Genomic DNA, 17,274 nt, shown 5'->3' on the forward strand with positions numbered 1-17,274 from the left:
GATGGCGCCACCAGCTGATGTAGAGCCAGGTTTGAGCACCTGGGAGGAGGCCAGGAAATGGCGCCCAACACAGGCGAGAGCGTTGCAAGGGGAAGCGCATGACTTGAGGTGGGCGATTTCTGCACCGGAGCCCAAGTCCCACACAGTGATGCCCGCGTCCACACTGGACGAAACGACCAGCACCTCGCCGCCTGAGGAAGCCAGTTTGCCCCCATCCACAATCGGCCCGAAGGCCGCCCGCCTGTTCTCTCCTTGACACTCTCTCTCTCTCTCTCTCTCTCTCTCTCTCTCTGAGGTGCCCGCAATGGATGATGTCTGTTTATGCTCTGTTTTCCTTATGAAATGCTTGATGCTGCCCGCACCTGCCTCCACGAACGTGCTGCGGCAGGTATAGGCGTTAAAAAGGTAGCGCAAAGACGTCCTATATGCCGCGCCCTTATGAAACCTTAATCACTCTTTGCATTTCTCTAAAGCCTACCTATATGCCGCGCCCTTGGTTCTCTTATGAAACCTTAAGCAAGCACCTTCAACACTCTAAACCTGAAGCAAGCACCTTCAACACTCTAAACCGAGCATTGTTCATTTGAACCAAGGTTAAAAGCTTGCACATGAGCAGCGGTTTTAGACACTCCCCCCCCATTGCCATGACCTTTTCACTGGCACATAGCACATAATAACCCTTTTAGCATGCAATTAGACACATCTTTGCCCATCCATTTCGAGCCAAACTTGATCACCTAACTTTTCCACAAATATGGGGGACATACAATCACCGTAAATGGCAAGTGAGTGCTTTTTTTGTGTAATGTGTCTCTTGCTTGGCATGGTAGTGTATAACCATCCTTGCTCATAACTCTCCTTTCTAATGGGCAACAATGTGAGGGTTCCTAATGTCCTTTACACTTAGCCATTACTCTTGAGAACAGGTGACCATACTCCCATTCATATTTTGCGCATTCGAAATGTGCATGATTGGCAGGGTAAAAGATGGGTGATGGCCACCCATTCTATGTGTAACCATCCTTGCTCATCTCTTTAGTAGAGTATTTCTATGAATATTATGATTGAGGATTAGCACGAACTCTGGGCGGGAATAATGCCATTTGGTTGATCATTAACCAACTCACCGAGTTGGCAAGATCTACTTTCCTTTATCTATCCTTTGAAAATGCATGAAAATAAATGGCACATCATTTATATGAATTATTTATATGATTTTTGTGGTTGGACCACCACATCTTGACTTTAAGAGAGCATAATTCCATTTGGGTGATTGTTGACTGACTCACCAAGTTTATGAGATTTATTCCTACTAAAAGAGAAAAGATATGCAACCACTTATGATTATGTGTGTGCGTGGGTGCATGTGTGCGTGGGTGCATGTGTGCATGCTTGCGCACGCATGTGTGTGGATCTTGGGTGAACAATCACATAAGTGTGATTCTTGCTTTGGCATGTTTTGTTCTTTTACTATTGCCTGGCTAAACCCACAAGAGATTCCTTTGACAGCTTGCCTTAGATCAACACTCTTAGTTACATTTTGCAAGAGATGGTGTGTATCCTCATGCTTGTCCTTAAGCTCTTTACACCATCTCTTAGCCTTGATCCAGTAATCCTTGCCCATAGAATTATCTTACTAGCCTTGATCCTTGCCAATTTATTAGCCAACTAATAAGAGTCGTGATAGTTAAAGATTCATGAATGGGTTGAGCTAGTTTATATCTTCATATAACATTTGGTCTATTTCTAATTCTTTGACAATTAAAGGACCTGGCAACCAATTACATGAGATGTATTGCTATGTTCACGTCCCATAGATCCGTGGATTATTTTTTTAAAGGGAGAAAGTAGGTGTGGCTATATAGCAATTACATAAACTTGTTCACAAGGCAAATTTATTATTTTCTAAAAGGGAGAAAGTGGGTGTGGTTATATGGCTATTACATAAACTTGTTTACAAGGCAAAATTCTTAGCCAAACAAAATTATTAACCCAAAAAAATCCCTTGTGGTAGGAGTACTAAAGTTTTTTTTGAATGGCAGTAAAAGGATTAGTTTTAATTATCATTGTAGTCTATAAGAACCTTCTGGAATAGGACCTTTACTTCAAGTATTACACGTGAAACCATTAAAACTCACAATAACATATAAACAAATCACCTAATCATAACATAGACAAAATTATCCAAGGAGACAAAGACAAACTCCTAGGGTACACTCTCCTCCCCAACATGTGTGGCTCCACTCCCCACACATGGTACTTAAATCATATTCATAAAATTAGTCCTTAGAGCTATAAATAGAATCTTTTCTAAGTCTGGGCTTTCTTTACAACAAGAATAGCATTTGTCCAATGTTCTAATGTATCAACAAAAATAATCAGCTTTGCCCAACCACTATGTACACATGGGCCTAGCCATAATAAATCAACTTGTGAACACATGCACATTACAATAATGCCGGGTTATATAAATAGCATATCAATTAAATACTCCAATGTCATCCACGTGGTCACAAATATATGATATTTAATATTTAGATCTTAAGTCTTCCCACCACCGCTCAATCCACCATCCATGCAACACCTCAATCGCGGTACCCTCACATTGTGCGACACCTCTATCACTACCCTCACACAACTCATAACCTAAAACTCGCAAACGTAATCCACATCAATTAAGCAATCAATTGAGGTCACATCAATCAATCCCAATGAGATCGTGAGAAATATGTAAAAGCAATAACTTTCACACTAATATTATGTGAAACATTATTGTAATGAGTTTTATTTACATTTTTCATGTAATAATCAATCTTTCTTGTAATGAGTCTTATCTACATCTTTCATGCAATAACCAATCATCCCTAAAATGTGTGTATGTTCTTTTGCTTTAAAGCTCTACACATTACGATTCCACCAACATGACCATTCTTATCCCATCCAAGATACTTTTTGATTTAACTGCAATAATTAACTCTGTATGAATTCTAATAACCATTTGATAGTATAGATACAAGACTGTACCTTAAGAAGTTATCAAATGTCGATGATATTACAAAATAATAAAATGTCAACTTTAAGGTTCTTGATTTGAGTGTGACAATATCAATAGGTGGGATGATATTGATGAAGTCTTAAAAATTAATCTCAATGAATTTTCTCACAAAAGAATGTCTTGGTGGTTGTTGCCCATTAGAAAGAGGTCTTAGGCCTACCCCAACTCTTCTTTGGTTCATTACTTTGAACATCAACGTTAGGCTCTTTAGAATCAGAAAATATCCTCGTCTCCATTTCTCTTTCTCTCTTCTTCATTTTTGACATTGTCTTGCAATGTAATGAATACGTAAGACCAATGCTTAAAAATTTTGAATATCATAATATTATGCCCCTATTCCTAGGGAAAATAATAACTTAAGAATAATCATGTATAATGCCAAATGTTTTTTTCCTCTACTTCTTATGTGTATACTATTAATGCTATACTATCATCCTCATTTACCAACTTTGATAAATGCAGGTGAGAGTCTTCGTAGCAGCAAATCTATCTCTCCTCTCACATATGTCTCTGTCTCATTGCATTATAGCGTAGGAGGGAAGCCTTCTCACATAAGGGTCACTTTCACTCCTGTTTCTTCTCACACACATCCATCTCATTGTGCACTATGGGAGCCCTATATTGTCCTTCTCGTGCAAGGGTCATGCTCGCTTTAGTGGAGGTGCAAGGAGGGAGGCTAGATGGGTGGAAAACAAGCGCAGGAAGGGTGGTTGAAGATGTTGCATAACGATAGGTGACTATAGTTTTCTCATTTATCATAGCCCATTAATTAATTTAGGAGATATATTAATGGAAAAACTAGCATGCAAGTCAGTTTGGAGAGAGAGAGAGAGAGAGAGAGAGAGAGAGAGAGAGAGAGACTCAAACAGATCCTTGGTGCCTTATACTTGATACCTGAGAGAGGAGAGAGGCACAATAGTTAGAGGAGTTGTTTCAAAACTTGTGCCAAAGCTCTCTCATTCGATGGAGAGATCCCATGACAGAGATGCAATGTTTCAGTGCACGTGAGATAAGAAACTTTGCGTGAGAGAGGGAAAAAAAGGTTTAATTAAATTTTCTCTCTCTCTCTCTCTCTCTCTCTCTCTCTCTCTCTCTCTCTCTAATTAATGATGAATACCCTTTCTGCCTAATGCCTAATGCCTACACAACTCTAAAAAATGAATAACTCTTCAACCGTTGCACTAATCACAAAACTGCCTCCACATGTATTTTTTTTAAAACGTGAAAAAAAAATCATATGGAGAAAATTGTGAGTAGTGTCCACCACCTCCATCTCTATCGCAAGCGAGAAGACCCTGATCTGATATCTGCCATCTAATCACTTAGTGTCTGGTGGACGCGGGCATGGGTGGACGTTTGGAATTCGAGGTGGACGCGTGGGAAAAAAACTATGACCGGGCTAGTACCGAAATCGAAATAATCCAACTGATGTTCCCAAATATCCACAAATAGCTCTTTGTTGTCAATCCTATCCGGACAAGGTAATCCCAAGATTCTCCTACACTGAGATGGGTATATATCTCCACAAGAAAGTCCCTTATTTGTAAAGGTTCCAGAAAACTGGTTAGTACTGGTTTCTGGCAGTGCCTTAAGACAGCACAAGGAGACGGCTCACAAGATAGATTCAGGTTTTGCTGACTGAGGTATGTGTTGCAGGTTTTGAGGGTGCAGACGGCGGTGATAGGAGGTTCTGTAGGGCAGGTCGCTGCAGCCTATGCTCAGAGCAGAGAACTGAGGAGGCGGCGCAGCTGCAAACAGGGATGATGCTGAACTTTTAGGGCAGCGCACAGCTGTAGTGAAGGCTGCAGCACAACAGGGCAAAAGCTGTGGCTGAAGACAAAGGCGGCGCTGGTTCATAGAGCAAGGGTGGTGCTCGGGCGCGGGCGACACACTGGCTATCGCAAGCAAGACGGCCATGAGCTTGCTTCCGTGTACGTGTATGGCTATTGAGAGAGAGTGATAGAAAGCGATGGCCAAAGAGTGTTAACCACCAATAGCGACCAAGCCAAATGAGCCATTGCGATGAGAGACATCAAGGGGTGCAATTATGTGGTTTAGCTTTTGCATAAAAAAGCAAAGGTTACCTTAGACTCTTTAATATTTTCACTCCCTTAAAAGTAAAGTATTTCGGACACTAGGAAGACAGCCCACGGTGAAAGGGCACCAACTGTCTCTTTCCGTGTCGTTGGAAGGATGAAGTGAAGGGTTGGGCTATGGCGATGAGCGCCCCTCGCCCTGCCCCCCTTCATCATCACCCCCATCATCGCTACCACAACAAGCAGAGCAACGCAGCAGCCCTCTCTCCATTGATGCAGAAGCCCCTTCCCCTCCCCCACCTCAAACGAACCCTCCCCCTCGGCCTCTCCTCGCGCAATGCAAACATACCAGAGGTAGGGTTTCACCATAGACAAGTGGGTTTACATTCAGAAGCTTTTTCAGAGGCGAAAAGAACAGATTTCCACAGAAGAAATACTCCATCCTGACATTCAAAAAATTGGCTTCTTGTGTGCGTTCTGTAAGTGCCTCAGGAGGGCAAGAAGTCATCGGCGTGCAGCAGATCCGTGGGTGCTGCTGCTGCATTGCCTGCCGCCATGGAGGCGGCCACCAGTGCAGCGGCAAAGAAAGAAGAGGAAGAGGAAGAGGAAGGGGCTGCAGCCAAGAAGAGGAGGAAGAAGAAGTGGTGTGATGAAGTTAGGGTTGATTTGTCTTGCTGCAAGTATGAAGTTCTTCGGATTGTTATTCAGAAAATGGGGTGGCAAGAGGCTGTTGATGATAAGGGATGGCATCTCTTCTGGACAGGTCCACCAAAAACACATCTTTTCACTGGCAAATACTATGCTTCACTGTCAGCAATGCTTTGTCTGTCTAAGGTTTGTATGTATGTCAAAGAACAGATTTTTCGTAGTATTCATGGTTATGTTGAGAGCTGATGGATGCCCTTTGGCCAATGCTGGGTTGCCGATTTGCAGCCCCAAAGCTGGCCTCACATGCTATCCATGATTTTGTGTATCGTGCAATATGTTGACACCGGCCTTTATGTGTCTCGCTATCAACATACCATTAATCAATGTGTGTGACCCTTAGCTTTTCTATGCTAGCAGACACGTCAATAGGTCCAGAAAGACTAATGACCTTAAGGCGGGGACAAAAGGTCAATCATTTTCTGGGCATGCTGCAAATCTGCCGGAAAAAGTCGCTCGCGCGCCACCTTTCCAACATGCGAAGGTCTGCTTTTTCTTATTCTTCTGGGGGCCAAGGGAGAGAGAGAGAGAGAGAGAGAGAGAGAGAGAGAGAGGATTTTGTCAGTTGATTTACATATAACAATGTGCCTGCCTCAAGCTCTGTGTAACCAGAAGAATATATGTGTGTCCAGGATGTTTCCGGCCGATTATAAGTTTTTTCCTCGGGCCTTTATCCTTCCTAACCATATCCAAGATCTTGTCATGCGCCTCAATTCCGACAGGATACGGACATACATTCTCAAACCAGACAATGGATGCCAGGTAAGTCAAAAAAACACGTGAAGCATGAGATATGCCTCCCCTGCCTGTACTTACTACTCTATATTGGTGGGTTGAGAATGCTCTGACAAGGAAGATGCATACATGCTCTAAAGATGTGCAGTCCTTACATCTGCTGTAACATGGTGGTGTTGTAGGGTCGTGGAGTCGTGCTAGTACAAAATGTGGCTGATTTGAAACAGGCCATTGGAGGCATGGCTGGATCAAACATGCTTGCACAAAAATATTTGACAAACCCAATGCTGCTGAATGGGTACAAGTTTGATCTACGTATTTATGCTCTGATTCTATCATGTGATCCCTTGAGGCTCTTTCTTTACAAGTAATCTCTCTCTCTCTCTCTCTCTCTCTCTCTCTCTCTCTCTCGTACTTATGCACACCCCACACATGTACATGTATGTATATACCCATACATCTGTATGTATACATTTATTTGTACACTTGTACACCTGTATACGTAGGGGTGTGGATGTGCTTCTACTATGGTCATATAAGTTGTTCATTGATATCTTAAGTCAATAGCAAGCCCCTCTTTTCACGCTACTCATGTAATGGAAGGGTCTAGCACCCACATTTCGCGCCACATTTCGCATGCATCTGATTATGCAGTGTTTGCTGCAGACACTTCACCATGTTGTCTCCACGGACAATGCCTTTGTGACGAAGCCTGCCACCTAAGTGCATCTTGACTGTAAGAGGAGTCCGGCCTGTGATCTTATGATCAATGGCCTAGATCGTAATCCCCATGTGGTGATGGATTGCTGCTCATCGTGCTGGCACCTTGTCCTCAATAAGTGAAGCTTAGTCATAAGGAATGGTTGTCTGAATTGTTCATGTCGGTGTACATACCTCACTTCATCTAGACCATCCTCTTAAGGAGTCATTTGTTGAAGAACCTTAAGTATGTTGTGCTTGTCCACAGTCCCAGCAATTCTAATGATTCTGGCAGCTGATCAAGGCTGGTGGCCCAGCATTTGGCTTTCACAAGGGTTCCGCCAGCATCTTGGTGTTTATCATTTCTTCATACAAATGAAACCACCTTGGTTTTTTTCATTTTTTCTACCAGCCATGGCTGTCTTAATTTCTTTTCGTATTGTAAATTGTAGTATTTACCTACTCACACAGTCACACTGCCTCTCAACAACAACTAGATTTACGAACTAGCCTTGTGCTTGATGCTCTATGTCAGGGCCACACCTAGCTGGACCATCTGAGGTTAGCTTTCTAACTGAGGAACACAAAGCATCTAGCTAATGGGCCAACCATAGAATCCCTCAGTCGAGCTGGAGATTTAGAGGCATTGAGAGACATAACTCACACGTGTGGTAACCTGGCTTCCCATCCCACCAGGACACGAGGGTGTCGACAACCAATATGGAGTAGTCTCTCCTATGCCAGGAGTCCAGGATGGAAAGATCGATTCCCATAATTGAGCGGCTTATATAGTCATCCAATAACCAGGTGCTATACTCAGCCTAGTGCCTATATTAACTGCTGTGCTTCCCCTTTAGATGCATTGACCTAGCCCCAGGCTAGTCCTGTTGACTTGTACTAGGTTAGTTATATAAGTCTACTGCCTCTGTTAACCATTAGACCTCCCACTTAGATGCCTTAACCCAGCTCCTAGGTTAACCTAGCCCCAAGCTAGTCTGAAAAACCTGTATCAAGCTCGGGATGTAACACTCCAGAACTGAAAATAGGTGTGCGTACTGGCGCACGTGCATGTGTGTGTGTGTGTGCATGTGCATGTGCATGCGCCCTCTTGTTGATGAGAACTTGTAAGACAAAATGAGGTCCTCATTTTTTTTTTAAAACCGATGGATGTACAGGGAAGGACTTGTCCGGTTTTGCACGGAAAAGTACATGAAACCGGACAAAGGAAACTTGAAGCTAAGCTGCATGCACTTGACAAACTACGCAGTGAACAAAAACAATACAAACTTTGAGTTCAATTCAAGCTTAACAGAGACAGACAAGGGAAGCAAGTGGACATTGAGTTCATTGTTCAAAGCATTGGCAGCCAGAGGGTATGATACCGGAAGGCTTAAAAGGCAGATAAGAAAAATGGTTGTGATGACCATCATATCCATTGTTCCCCTTCTTGTCCACAACTACAGGAACTGTCTAAACGAGGATGACAACGGAAGGTCGTGCTTTGAGTTACTTGGGATGGATGTGTTACTTGATGAGAAATGCAGGCCATGGCTTTTGGAGGTATTTAACCCACATCAAGTATTTTGCTCGTCTCTTCCTTGAAATTTTGGGCTCTGGAGCTTTTTCAAATTTCAAGCCTATGACTGAATATATATAATTAACCCATGGCCATCAGGGGTGGGCCATCCAGGCCATGCACGGGCAAGTCCCCTTCTGCTCCATGGTGGATGGGAAATGTTGTGTCCTCTCTGTTTTTTAGCATGAATTTCTCATCTGCAATACAGAAGGAAACATAAGCTTTGTCAAAAGAAAGTCAACTGCACATTTCACTGCGCGCGCGTGTGTATATATATATATATATATACGTATGTATGTATGTAATACATACATATGTATATGTCACGTTCATGCAAAGGGTATTTATAAAACCCCTATATGTTGAACTCATATGCTTAGTGTCCCCCTCCTCTCCCTCCCCACCCCCCCCCCTCTCAACTGCTTGTAATTATAAAGCTGCTGTTAATCGTTTAGGTTTTCATGGCTATCAAAACACCAATCTGCCAAAACATGATTCCCCTATGTGTGCAGGTTAATCATTCTCCTTCATTCGCAATCGATACTCCACTAGATTTCAAAGTCAAGGAGTCTTTGCTCAGTGACACACTCAGGTTACTCAATGTGGACCCTTTGGGAGTTTCAAGATACAAGCTGCAAGACAAGAAAGGGTCCAAAATGCGGTTATACGGCCGTCGTCAAACCATCAAGGATGAGATGGAGAACATGTCTCCGAAGACCAACAGCCACTACGCAGGCCACAATAGAGTCTCTGAATATGATGAGTTCGAACACAAAAACCTAGGAAATTTCGACCGCATATATCCCCCCGATGACCTGAACTTGCAGACACTATACAACATTTTTTTGGCGGGATCGGAGGAGCTATTCAAGCAGTCATTTGACATGAAAGTAAAGAATGCTATTCTAAAAACTCAAGAGCTGAGAAAGAGGGAGGAGATGGAGAAGGAAGCTGCAGAGAAGAAGAAGCTGAAGAAACTCCATGACATGAGAAAGAAAGCTCAGGAGTCTGCAAAGCTGGCTGCCTTGTCCCAGCAGCAGCAAACCCCATGTGCAAATAATCACGTAGAATGTACAGACGACTCGTTGAGTGACATTGGGAAAAGGATTATCTTTGACATGGCAAGTCCACACTCTAGTGTAGAGACTCCAACAGGTTGGGAGAGGGCTCGCACTGCCTTAGATAGGGTATCAGAAAGGGGTCAGCGAGGGCAACATGTTGAAGAGAAACTCATGGATGCCCTTACAAGAAATAGATGTATTTTGGAGGTGATGAAAGGTAATGTGCAGCAGCAAACTTTGACAAACTTTATGGGAAGAAGCACAGTACCAGAGACTGGGATGCTTCCTGGGTCCAGGTCCGGGCCAGCCAGAATTGTACAGCAAGCCATGAAATATACCTATGGCTCCACAGCTGCCATTCCACGGCTTTCATCTCTACCATGTATTGTGCCACAGGCATTCTACCGACATCATCTTAGGAAGCCGTCCTACTCCCGGGCTTCCCATCACGCCCAAGTACCTGATCTTGATGCTGAAAGCCTTCTTGTGAGACGGCACTACATGACAAGAACATCTTTGGAGCCGAAAAGAGAGAACCTGCCTGAAAGAAGAAGTGCTACTTTTCTATCCACTAGGAGTTATCATGGCAAATTGCCAGAGTTGAGAGGGTCTCCTTTTCCCATGTATAGCATGGATGCTGGCCCTTTCTTAGCAGAGCCAAGAAGCTTGATTCCATATGATGAGTATAGGTCCCCTTTTCGATCCCCGAGCACAAATGTGACTAGGGGTGGAATAAATACCACACAGAATGCAGTGAAGAGCAAAATTAGGCACAATAGAAGAGCAGGATGAAGTTAATAAAGGCCAGAACTAGAAGAACAATGAGTAGTTTAGCTTCACTGGACTACATGGAAAGGGGGCATATTCCACAGCATCTTTTTATGCTGTAGTATAGTGATCAACAATAGAAGCTGAGCTTTCCATATTCGGCATCCTTGACAATGCCGGTAAACCTTGCACATCCAATGATGCCAAACACTGTGCATCCCTGTGTGGCATCCCTTTCTCTTGCATCACCTATCAATGTAGCAGATTTTCCATGATCCTCACAAGGATTGAGCTGCCATTGCTGGCCTTCACAATTAGCACCAATGTAAATCCAAGCTCAAATGGGTTGCAAAAGAAGTCGTCCATTGATGTATCAAAGGCCTAAGGATATATTGTTTTCTTGGGCCTTCATGTTGTAAGTTAGGGCAACCTTTAAACTTCTACCATCATGGAGCTGTAAAATCCTTGGCAAGAATACACTGCGTTCTTTGTAATTCACATAAGGATTGATGTTTTTAAATGCGTCTCAGGTATTCAATGAGTATACCTTGTCCTTTAACAAGGTTTCTTTATTTAAGATGATAAGTGTCTCCCATTAGCCGCTACCCCTTTTGATTGAAGAAAATCATGACAAATGGAACATTCAACAATGTGATAAAGATTTGATGCATAAATGTGAAGGATTATTCTTCTTCACGAATGAACAAACAAAAAGAGTTGATTGATTATGTTTATAAGGAGCCTTATCAAATAAAAGTTCACTTGGGAGGCAACAAATATTTGATGACAAAGCAAAGCGTTATAACAATGTGTTCGTATTCATTTCTATAAATGTATAGTATTTTTGGGAATTGACATTTCTCTAAATTTCTTAAACAGGCTAAATACAAAAAACTAATATCGACGACTTGATGGCACATTCTCAACCATAATTTCATGTATCGCTAGTGATCATCCATGGATATGGTAGATTCACAAGTGGAGTGCTTGTATGATGTATGATGTTCATGGTGTTTCAACCACAATTTCATGTGATCATCCATGGATCTGGTAGATTGATGGGCTAACTTTTTCTTGTGCTAGCAAAGACAAATGCTGAAGAAGCATCCATGCATGACACCACACCAAGGGTTTCAATTAGACATGGCAATGAATCCATTTGAATGGGATCGTTACAAAATGTGGCACACAAAGGCTAGGCTAGTATGTGTTCAAGTTGGTGTACAATCTGAATGGTACAACTTTGTAGGTGAACCAAAAAGAAGCCTTTGCTATGTAAACCTTGAAGCAGGTTGGTGAATGCAAACAATTTAAATATTGGAATTTACATGTGGATTTCTTCTTCTCTCTCAATGTCGTTGCCAGTGGACGTACGTGTTAGAGTTGTCAGTAGAAGGGGCGAGGCGATACCTGCACAGGCGGCTTTCTGGGGGCGGTCACGTGGCGGTTTGGGAGGTGCTTGGCGTGATACAAGGGCGTAGCGCAGGGGGGCACGACACCACCTGGAAGCGTGTGGCGGCGGACGGAGTGGATCTCGCTGTCGCTCGTAGGACGCTGGCGGGGGTTGCTAGCCGGACGCCGGGCCAAATTCGTGGCCGGACGCACACCGGCCACCGACCGCGGCGTGTTGGAGGCTGAGTAACGGCGTGAGGGCGAGCAGAACTCATCCCGGTTGGCGGCTGAGTTAGCGGGGAGACGCAGGGGGTTCAAGTCGGCGGAGGAATCGAACGAGACACGTGTCACCCTTTGGCTGTTCGAGGGGGAGGAGAGCTGCTGCGTTTTCTTATGCCATGCTGGCGCAGGGACGGCACGTGTCGCTATCCAGCGTTCGAGCCACTCCCAACCCCAGCCAGCGTCGTAGTACTCCGCCTCCACGCCAGCCCCCTCTGGTTGCGTGGCGGCTCGGCATTGGTTAGAGACGGCGTAAGCGAGCGCGCGTTCGCGTTTCTCCGCCGCCTGCTGCCGTTGTTGAAGCCGGGCCTCAAGCTCCTCCAGAGTCCCTATTTTATCGCACCAACCGTTCTGTAGAAACACAAAAAAACTGTCAAACTCGATGGTAACAAGTTAACCTTAATTATTGTGACATTTTGATTGCTGTACCTTGAAGTCGCGTAGCTGCCCTTCAAGCCTGCGCTGCTCCACGACGCGCGATCGAGCAGCCTCGCCTTGCTCCGACATTCGCACTCTGTGGGCGCGCGCCCGTGTTTGCACACGCACCACCGCTTGCATGCTCCTCAGCGTAGCCACCGCCTGCTTGCGCACCGCGTGACCCCGCACCAGCGCTTGCAGCCTCACCAAGCCCTTCAGCGCACGCAGAGCCCTTCGTGCCTAATTCTCGAAAAAAAAACAACAATTTAGTATATTTTTTACTGGCTATAATTATGGGAAAAAAATGCCTAACATAATGGATTCATTTTATTACATATTTTAGTTATAAACTAAAACCCGGTAGATTGAGGAGGTGTCCTTATTTTGATGGGTTAAAAAAACATTTTTAGCATATATTTTGGCACTCGAGAACTAAAACCGGGTAGATTGAGGAGGTGTCCTTAAGGCTACCCACAAACGCATGCACACGTGTGTGCACAGTCTAAAGGGTAACCTGTGTGTTTGTGCATTGTGACAAAGTCTAAAGGGTCAGATCCAATTGTCACTTTTTCATGTAGTATATGCTCTCATTGCTCAATGGCAAATGCTTACACACGCGCCTTCAAATTTCAAATAAGCTTTGGTTTTTGTGCTATTAAAAAATTCCTCATAGATAGTGTGTAAATTTTTTGGCATGCTATTGTACATACAAAAGTGAACTACCTTTAATTTGAAATGTCCCTAGGTTTTATGGACATTTAAAATTTTCAATATAGAAAGCGCATAGATTTATTGGCATGGTGTTGTACATATAAAATTGTACATATAAAGTTAACCGAATCAAAAGGATTCCATGGGATCTACTCAGAAATAGTGGGAAACTGACCTTAGAAATAGTGCGTGAAGTGCAAGGCATCTTATTGCTTTGTTGAAAAGTAGCAACAATGAGAAATGGTACATTGTACAAAAGTCAGCAAATGATCACTTGGCACATGTAAAAAGTGCATTCACTTGAAGTAAAAAAAAATAAGATGGTGTCACTTGAACCGCAAAAGTGCAAATTACAGTGCAAGGACACACATCCACACACCTTGGTTAATAATGATCACTCAACACATGTAAAAAGTGCATTAGATGGTGCTTAGTTGAACCACAAAAGTGTAAATTATAGTGCAAGATCGAGGACACACATCCACACACCTTGGTTAATAATGTGACACTATCTAAAATACATTTGTAAAATCCCTTTTGTTGAGCTCACTTGCTATCCTATACTTCTGAATAATATGATAACATGTAGCAAGCTTAGAAATAAGGTTAAGAAATTAGCAAAGTATTTAACCACTTTTACCCACTCCTAGTTTTAGAATGGAAAACTTCTACTTTGCCGTTAGGACTTTTCTGTACAATACCATGCCCTTTTTCATGCATCTACAATTGAAGGCAATGTACACGTAAACGAAACACCTTTAAAACTAAATTAAAAATGAGAAGGAATTCAGCTTTATGTAAGGGTGATTAGTTTCCTAGCAAGAGATTGCATGTTCAAAACTCCATTGTTGGCAACAATGTTTGGTGGCATTTTATACATAATATATGGTTGGTGTCTATACTTGTTCTTGCACTTTGAATTTTTTAAAAAAAAATTTAAAGGTGCCATCAATTATGAGCAAATAGAATGAAGAAAAATGACATGCAAAAATGTTTGACATCTCAAGCTCTCCTTTTCCAATTGGGTGTCCCCATTCCCCTTTCACCATTACTAGCCTTTGGAGATTAATAATGGAAGCATGTTGGAATGCCATGTTGGAATGTCATGACGACTCGTTTTTATGGAATGACTCCAGACATGAACACCTGTCAATCCACAAGTATTTTTGGCTTGCACCTTGCCAGGCTACTACAATGGGTGCATTTTTTTTTGTTTAGGTCAAACCTTTTTCAAGCCTTTTTCTCATGATCTTTGTATACTTTCCTCTCTTGGGTGGAGAGTGTTAGAATGGACCCACCCATGCTTTTCTATTCCCTACCCATCATTTGATTCTCTCAAAGTGGTAGCTATTTACTAGGCGGAGATAAGAATACCCTTATACATTAATAGCTCATGATCCCTTTTATCACAATGTCCATCCTCACTCTCTATCGTAATGAGTTTAGTTAGCTCATTATGCAGAGAAGCCATGGTTGAGCAACTTAACATATAGGCCTAACTAGATGTCCTAGACGATGACCTTAGTGACCTGATGGTATTGTTAGGTAGACTTTAAACCATGTCCTAGCATTGCCAAATAGGGCCAAGATGAGAACTACATGGCAATGGGAGGTGGGCGAGTACATAGGAGTATCTACTAGTTCTTTATGGGTCGAGTCTATACTGTTGGCAATGTTGCCGATTATTATCACAAACCTACATGGTCTAGTCATGGCCATTTTGCGTCTTCAAGAAAATATAGATGCACTATAAGGCTCGTCTTTACACAATTTACTAATCAAACTGTGTGCTTATGTCCTTATCTTGTAACAAATTTCTGAGTAGCTCTAATAACCATCGCAGCTCACTCCATGGGAGTGTGGGGGTGTGAAATGTAGCCATCTTAGTGCAACAGTCTCCTTCTCTCTGTCATTGTCTTTTATTCTAATTAAGCTATGGTTTAGAGAAAGATTGCATATTTTGTGAGTGTTCTAGCTTTACACCACTATTGTAACCCAAACTCCTTGTATGTGGGAGTGGGCGTGCACAGAGAGAAAGCACGAAGAGGATGGGATGAGGATGACGAAGTGGCCAACCTCCAAAGAAAAAGCCTAGGTTACATTTAAGAGATATTATCTTAGCTTAATGAAGCCACCAGTTACTTAGTGCATACATAAAGTTTATGACAACGAGTATGGTTGTGAGGGATACGTGAAATATGTATGGAAAAAGGAGAGAAAAGGATATATATATTGGGGAGCTAGCAAATATAAGAAATCCATGATAAATGTGGAAGTGGAAGGAGCACTATACCAGAAATCCACGATAAGCAGTTTGGATGCAGATGGCAGCCCGTTCCTCGCATTTGGAGAAGTGAGTCACATGGGCAGTGCGCGCACAGGCACACTTGCACAGCACGATGGTGGTAGTAGAGGTGTTGGTGGTGGGCGGGGTGGCGGACACCGACACGACATCCTCGTCAGAAACCGCCGACTGCCCGCCCGCCGCCCGCCGATCGATATTGCTTGCCGTCTTGAACAATCCCCCCCATCGCTTGGACTTCGATTCTTGCGATTTCTCGTGACCATTACTGTTTGCACCTGCTGTAGCTTTCTTCTGCACACACCCCCACACGCGCACACATAATTTCAAAGTACCCCTTATCACTCACAAAGTAAAACTTATTAAACCACAAATAGAAAATAATACACTGCCGCAGCGAAAACTTCAATGGCGTTCACACACCTCATTATTTTAAAATTTCCTCGTTTACATTTCAAAGAAAACATGCCTTGATAGAATTAAATGGATAAAAACGAGCTTTTTATAATTGGCTAACCATCAAGGTCAATTCAGTGGTGCTAAAATTCACACAATTAATGTAAGAATTCTGCAAAATCCCTCTTTACCAATGCTTAAAATTTACACAATTAATCCAAAAGGGCAACCCTAAATTGTGTTAAATACCTCGTTATTGGGTTCAGATGATGAGACCTTGGGGTGCTTTTTCCCACCAAAAAAAGCCTTGATCCAGCCCATATTCTGTCCACACTCAAGCAGGTGGCCCTCGATCAAGTGAGCCTGCATATAATTGAATTAAGTAAACGTATCACATTTGGGAGACCCCCAAGAATCATCTCAATCAAAGCATGTCACATTTAATGGACTTTGCCTGTCCTTGCTTCCCTTGCAAGGAACAAATTCGAGTTAGTACTTAAAACTAATGCTTTCAAATGACCGAAATGCATGTAATTATATTAACTTTAGTCACAAAAGCCTTATTTTTTTAAAAGTACACCCCTACTAATCGTACTTTGTCTAATTAATTAATTACAACTGGCACATTGTCAACGACGTAATCGTACATAATAGGGAGAGTTACGGACCTAATTAAGAACTACAAGAGGGAGAGTCACTTATCTTTGCTAATTATTAATTAACAACCGCTTTAGGATACATCATACATAACCAGGATTCAGAAGAGTTAATCATCCTTGTTAATTATTATTTAACAACTGCATCATGCGGCCAATTTAGTACTAGCAGACTCTTAATTGCTGTACATTCTCACCACGACACGGTTCTGTGGACGACACTGGTATGAGGATGAATTATGACGCAGACTACCATCACTCTTGCGCTCGTGAGTCGCAATAAACTGCCTTAATCAAGGATTAGTTAAAAGATAGAACTTAGTTCTCATTAATCACTCCTTCATGCAAACCGTTAGCACTGTTTGGATCATTGCAATCAATGAATCGATTAAGCTGAGGAGGCGATTAGGATAATTAAAGTCTAAAGGCTACAAGCATTGATTGACAATTGAGAGCGAGAGAGGGAGAGAGAAAGGGAGAGATCAG

At 42.7% G+C, this 17,274-nt stretch overlaps 3 protein-coding genes across 6 annotated transcripts in view; 1 reads left to right on the plus strand and 2 right to left on the minus strand.

Moving 5' to 3' along the window:
- The window catches only part of LOC147640679 (protein ROOT INITIATION DEFECTIVE 3-like), a gene marked incomplete at its 5' end in the record, with an annotated part of 107,263 nt that extends 106,813 nt beyond the window's left edge, over window positions 1-450 (minus strand). Inside the window, one exon of the mRNA XM_086814125.1 lies at window positions 1-450. This exon is cut by the window's left edge and continues 21 nt beyond it. Coding sequence (XP_086670251.1) covers window positions 1-450 — 450 coding nt within the window.
- Window positions 451-5,171: 4,721 nt separating this feature from the next.
- Window positions 5,172-11,159, plus strand: LOC147640680 (uncharacterized). 4 transcript variants are annotated; one of them, XM_086814137.1, is made up of 7 exons: window positions 5,172-5,445; window positions 5,584-5,854; window positions 6,157-6,280; window positions 6,429-6,558; window positions 6,714-6,898; window positions 8,406-8,790; window positions 9,319-11,159. In XM_086814137.1, the coding sequence occupies exons 1-7, from the start codon at window positions 5,269-5,271 to the stop codon at window positions 10,657-10,659; spliced, it is 2,613 nt and encodes an 870-aa protein (XP_086670263.1). In that variant the 5' UTR covers window positions 5,172-5,268; the 3' UTR covers window positions 10,660-11,159. The 4 variants fall into 4 exon arrangements, with proteins under 4 accessions (XP_086670263.1, XP_086670272.1, XP_086670281.1 ...); XM_086814146.1 differs by having other exon boundaries at window positions 6,714-6,829; XM_086814155.1 differs by having other exon boundaries at window positions 5,244-5,445; window positions 5,576-5,854.
- A 613-nt stretch (window positions 11,160-11,772) lies between these two features.
- LOC147640681 (protein IQ-DOMAIN 2-like) lies at window positions 11,773-17,071 on the minus strand. The gene is made up of 5 exons (XM_086814171.1): window positions 16,986-17,071; window positions 16,382-16,495; window positions 15,728-16,030; window positions 12,736-12,963; window positions 11,773-12,657 (listed from the first exon to the last, which is right to left on the minus strand). The coding sequence occupies exons 2-5, from the start codon at window positions 16,451-16,453 to the stop codon at window positions 12,022-12,024; spliced, it is 1,239 nt and encodes a 412-aa protein (XP_086670297.1). The 5' UTR covers window positions 16,454-16,495; window positions 16,986-17,071; the 3' UTR covers window positions 11,773-12,021.
- Between the last annotated feature and the right edge of the window lie 203 nt (window positions 17,072-17,274).

The sequence above is a fragment of the Cibotium barometz genome, chromosome 2, assembly GCF_041138505.1.
Source record: "Cibotium barometz isolate CiBa-2024 chromosome 2, ASM4113850v1, whole genome shotgun sequence".
Classification (NCBI taxonomy): domain Eukaryota; kingdom Viridiplantae; phylum Streptophyta; class Polypodiopsida; order Cyatheales; family Cibotiaceae; genus Cibotium; species Cibotium barometz.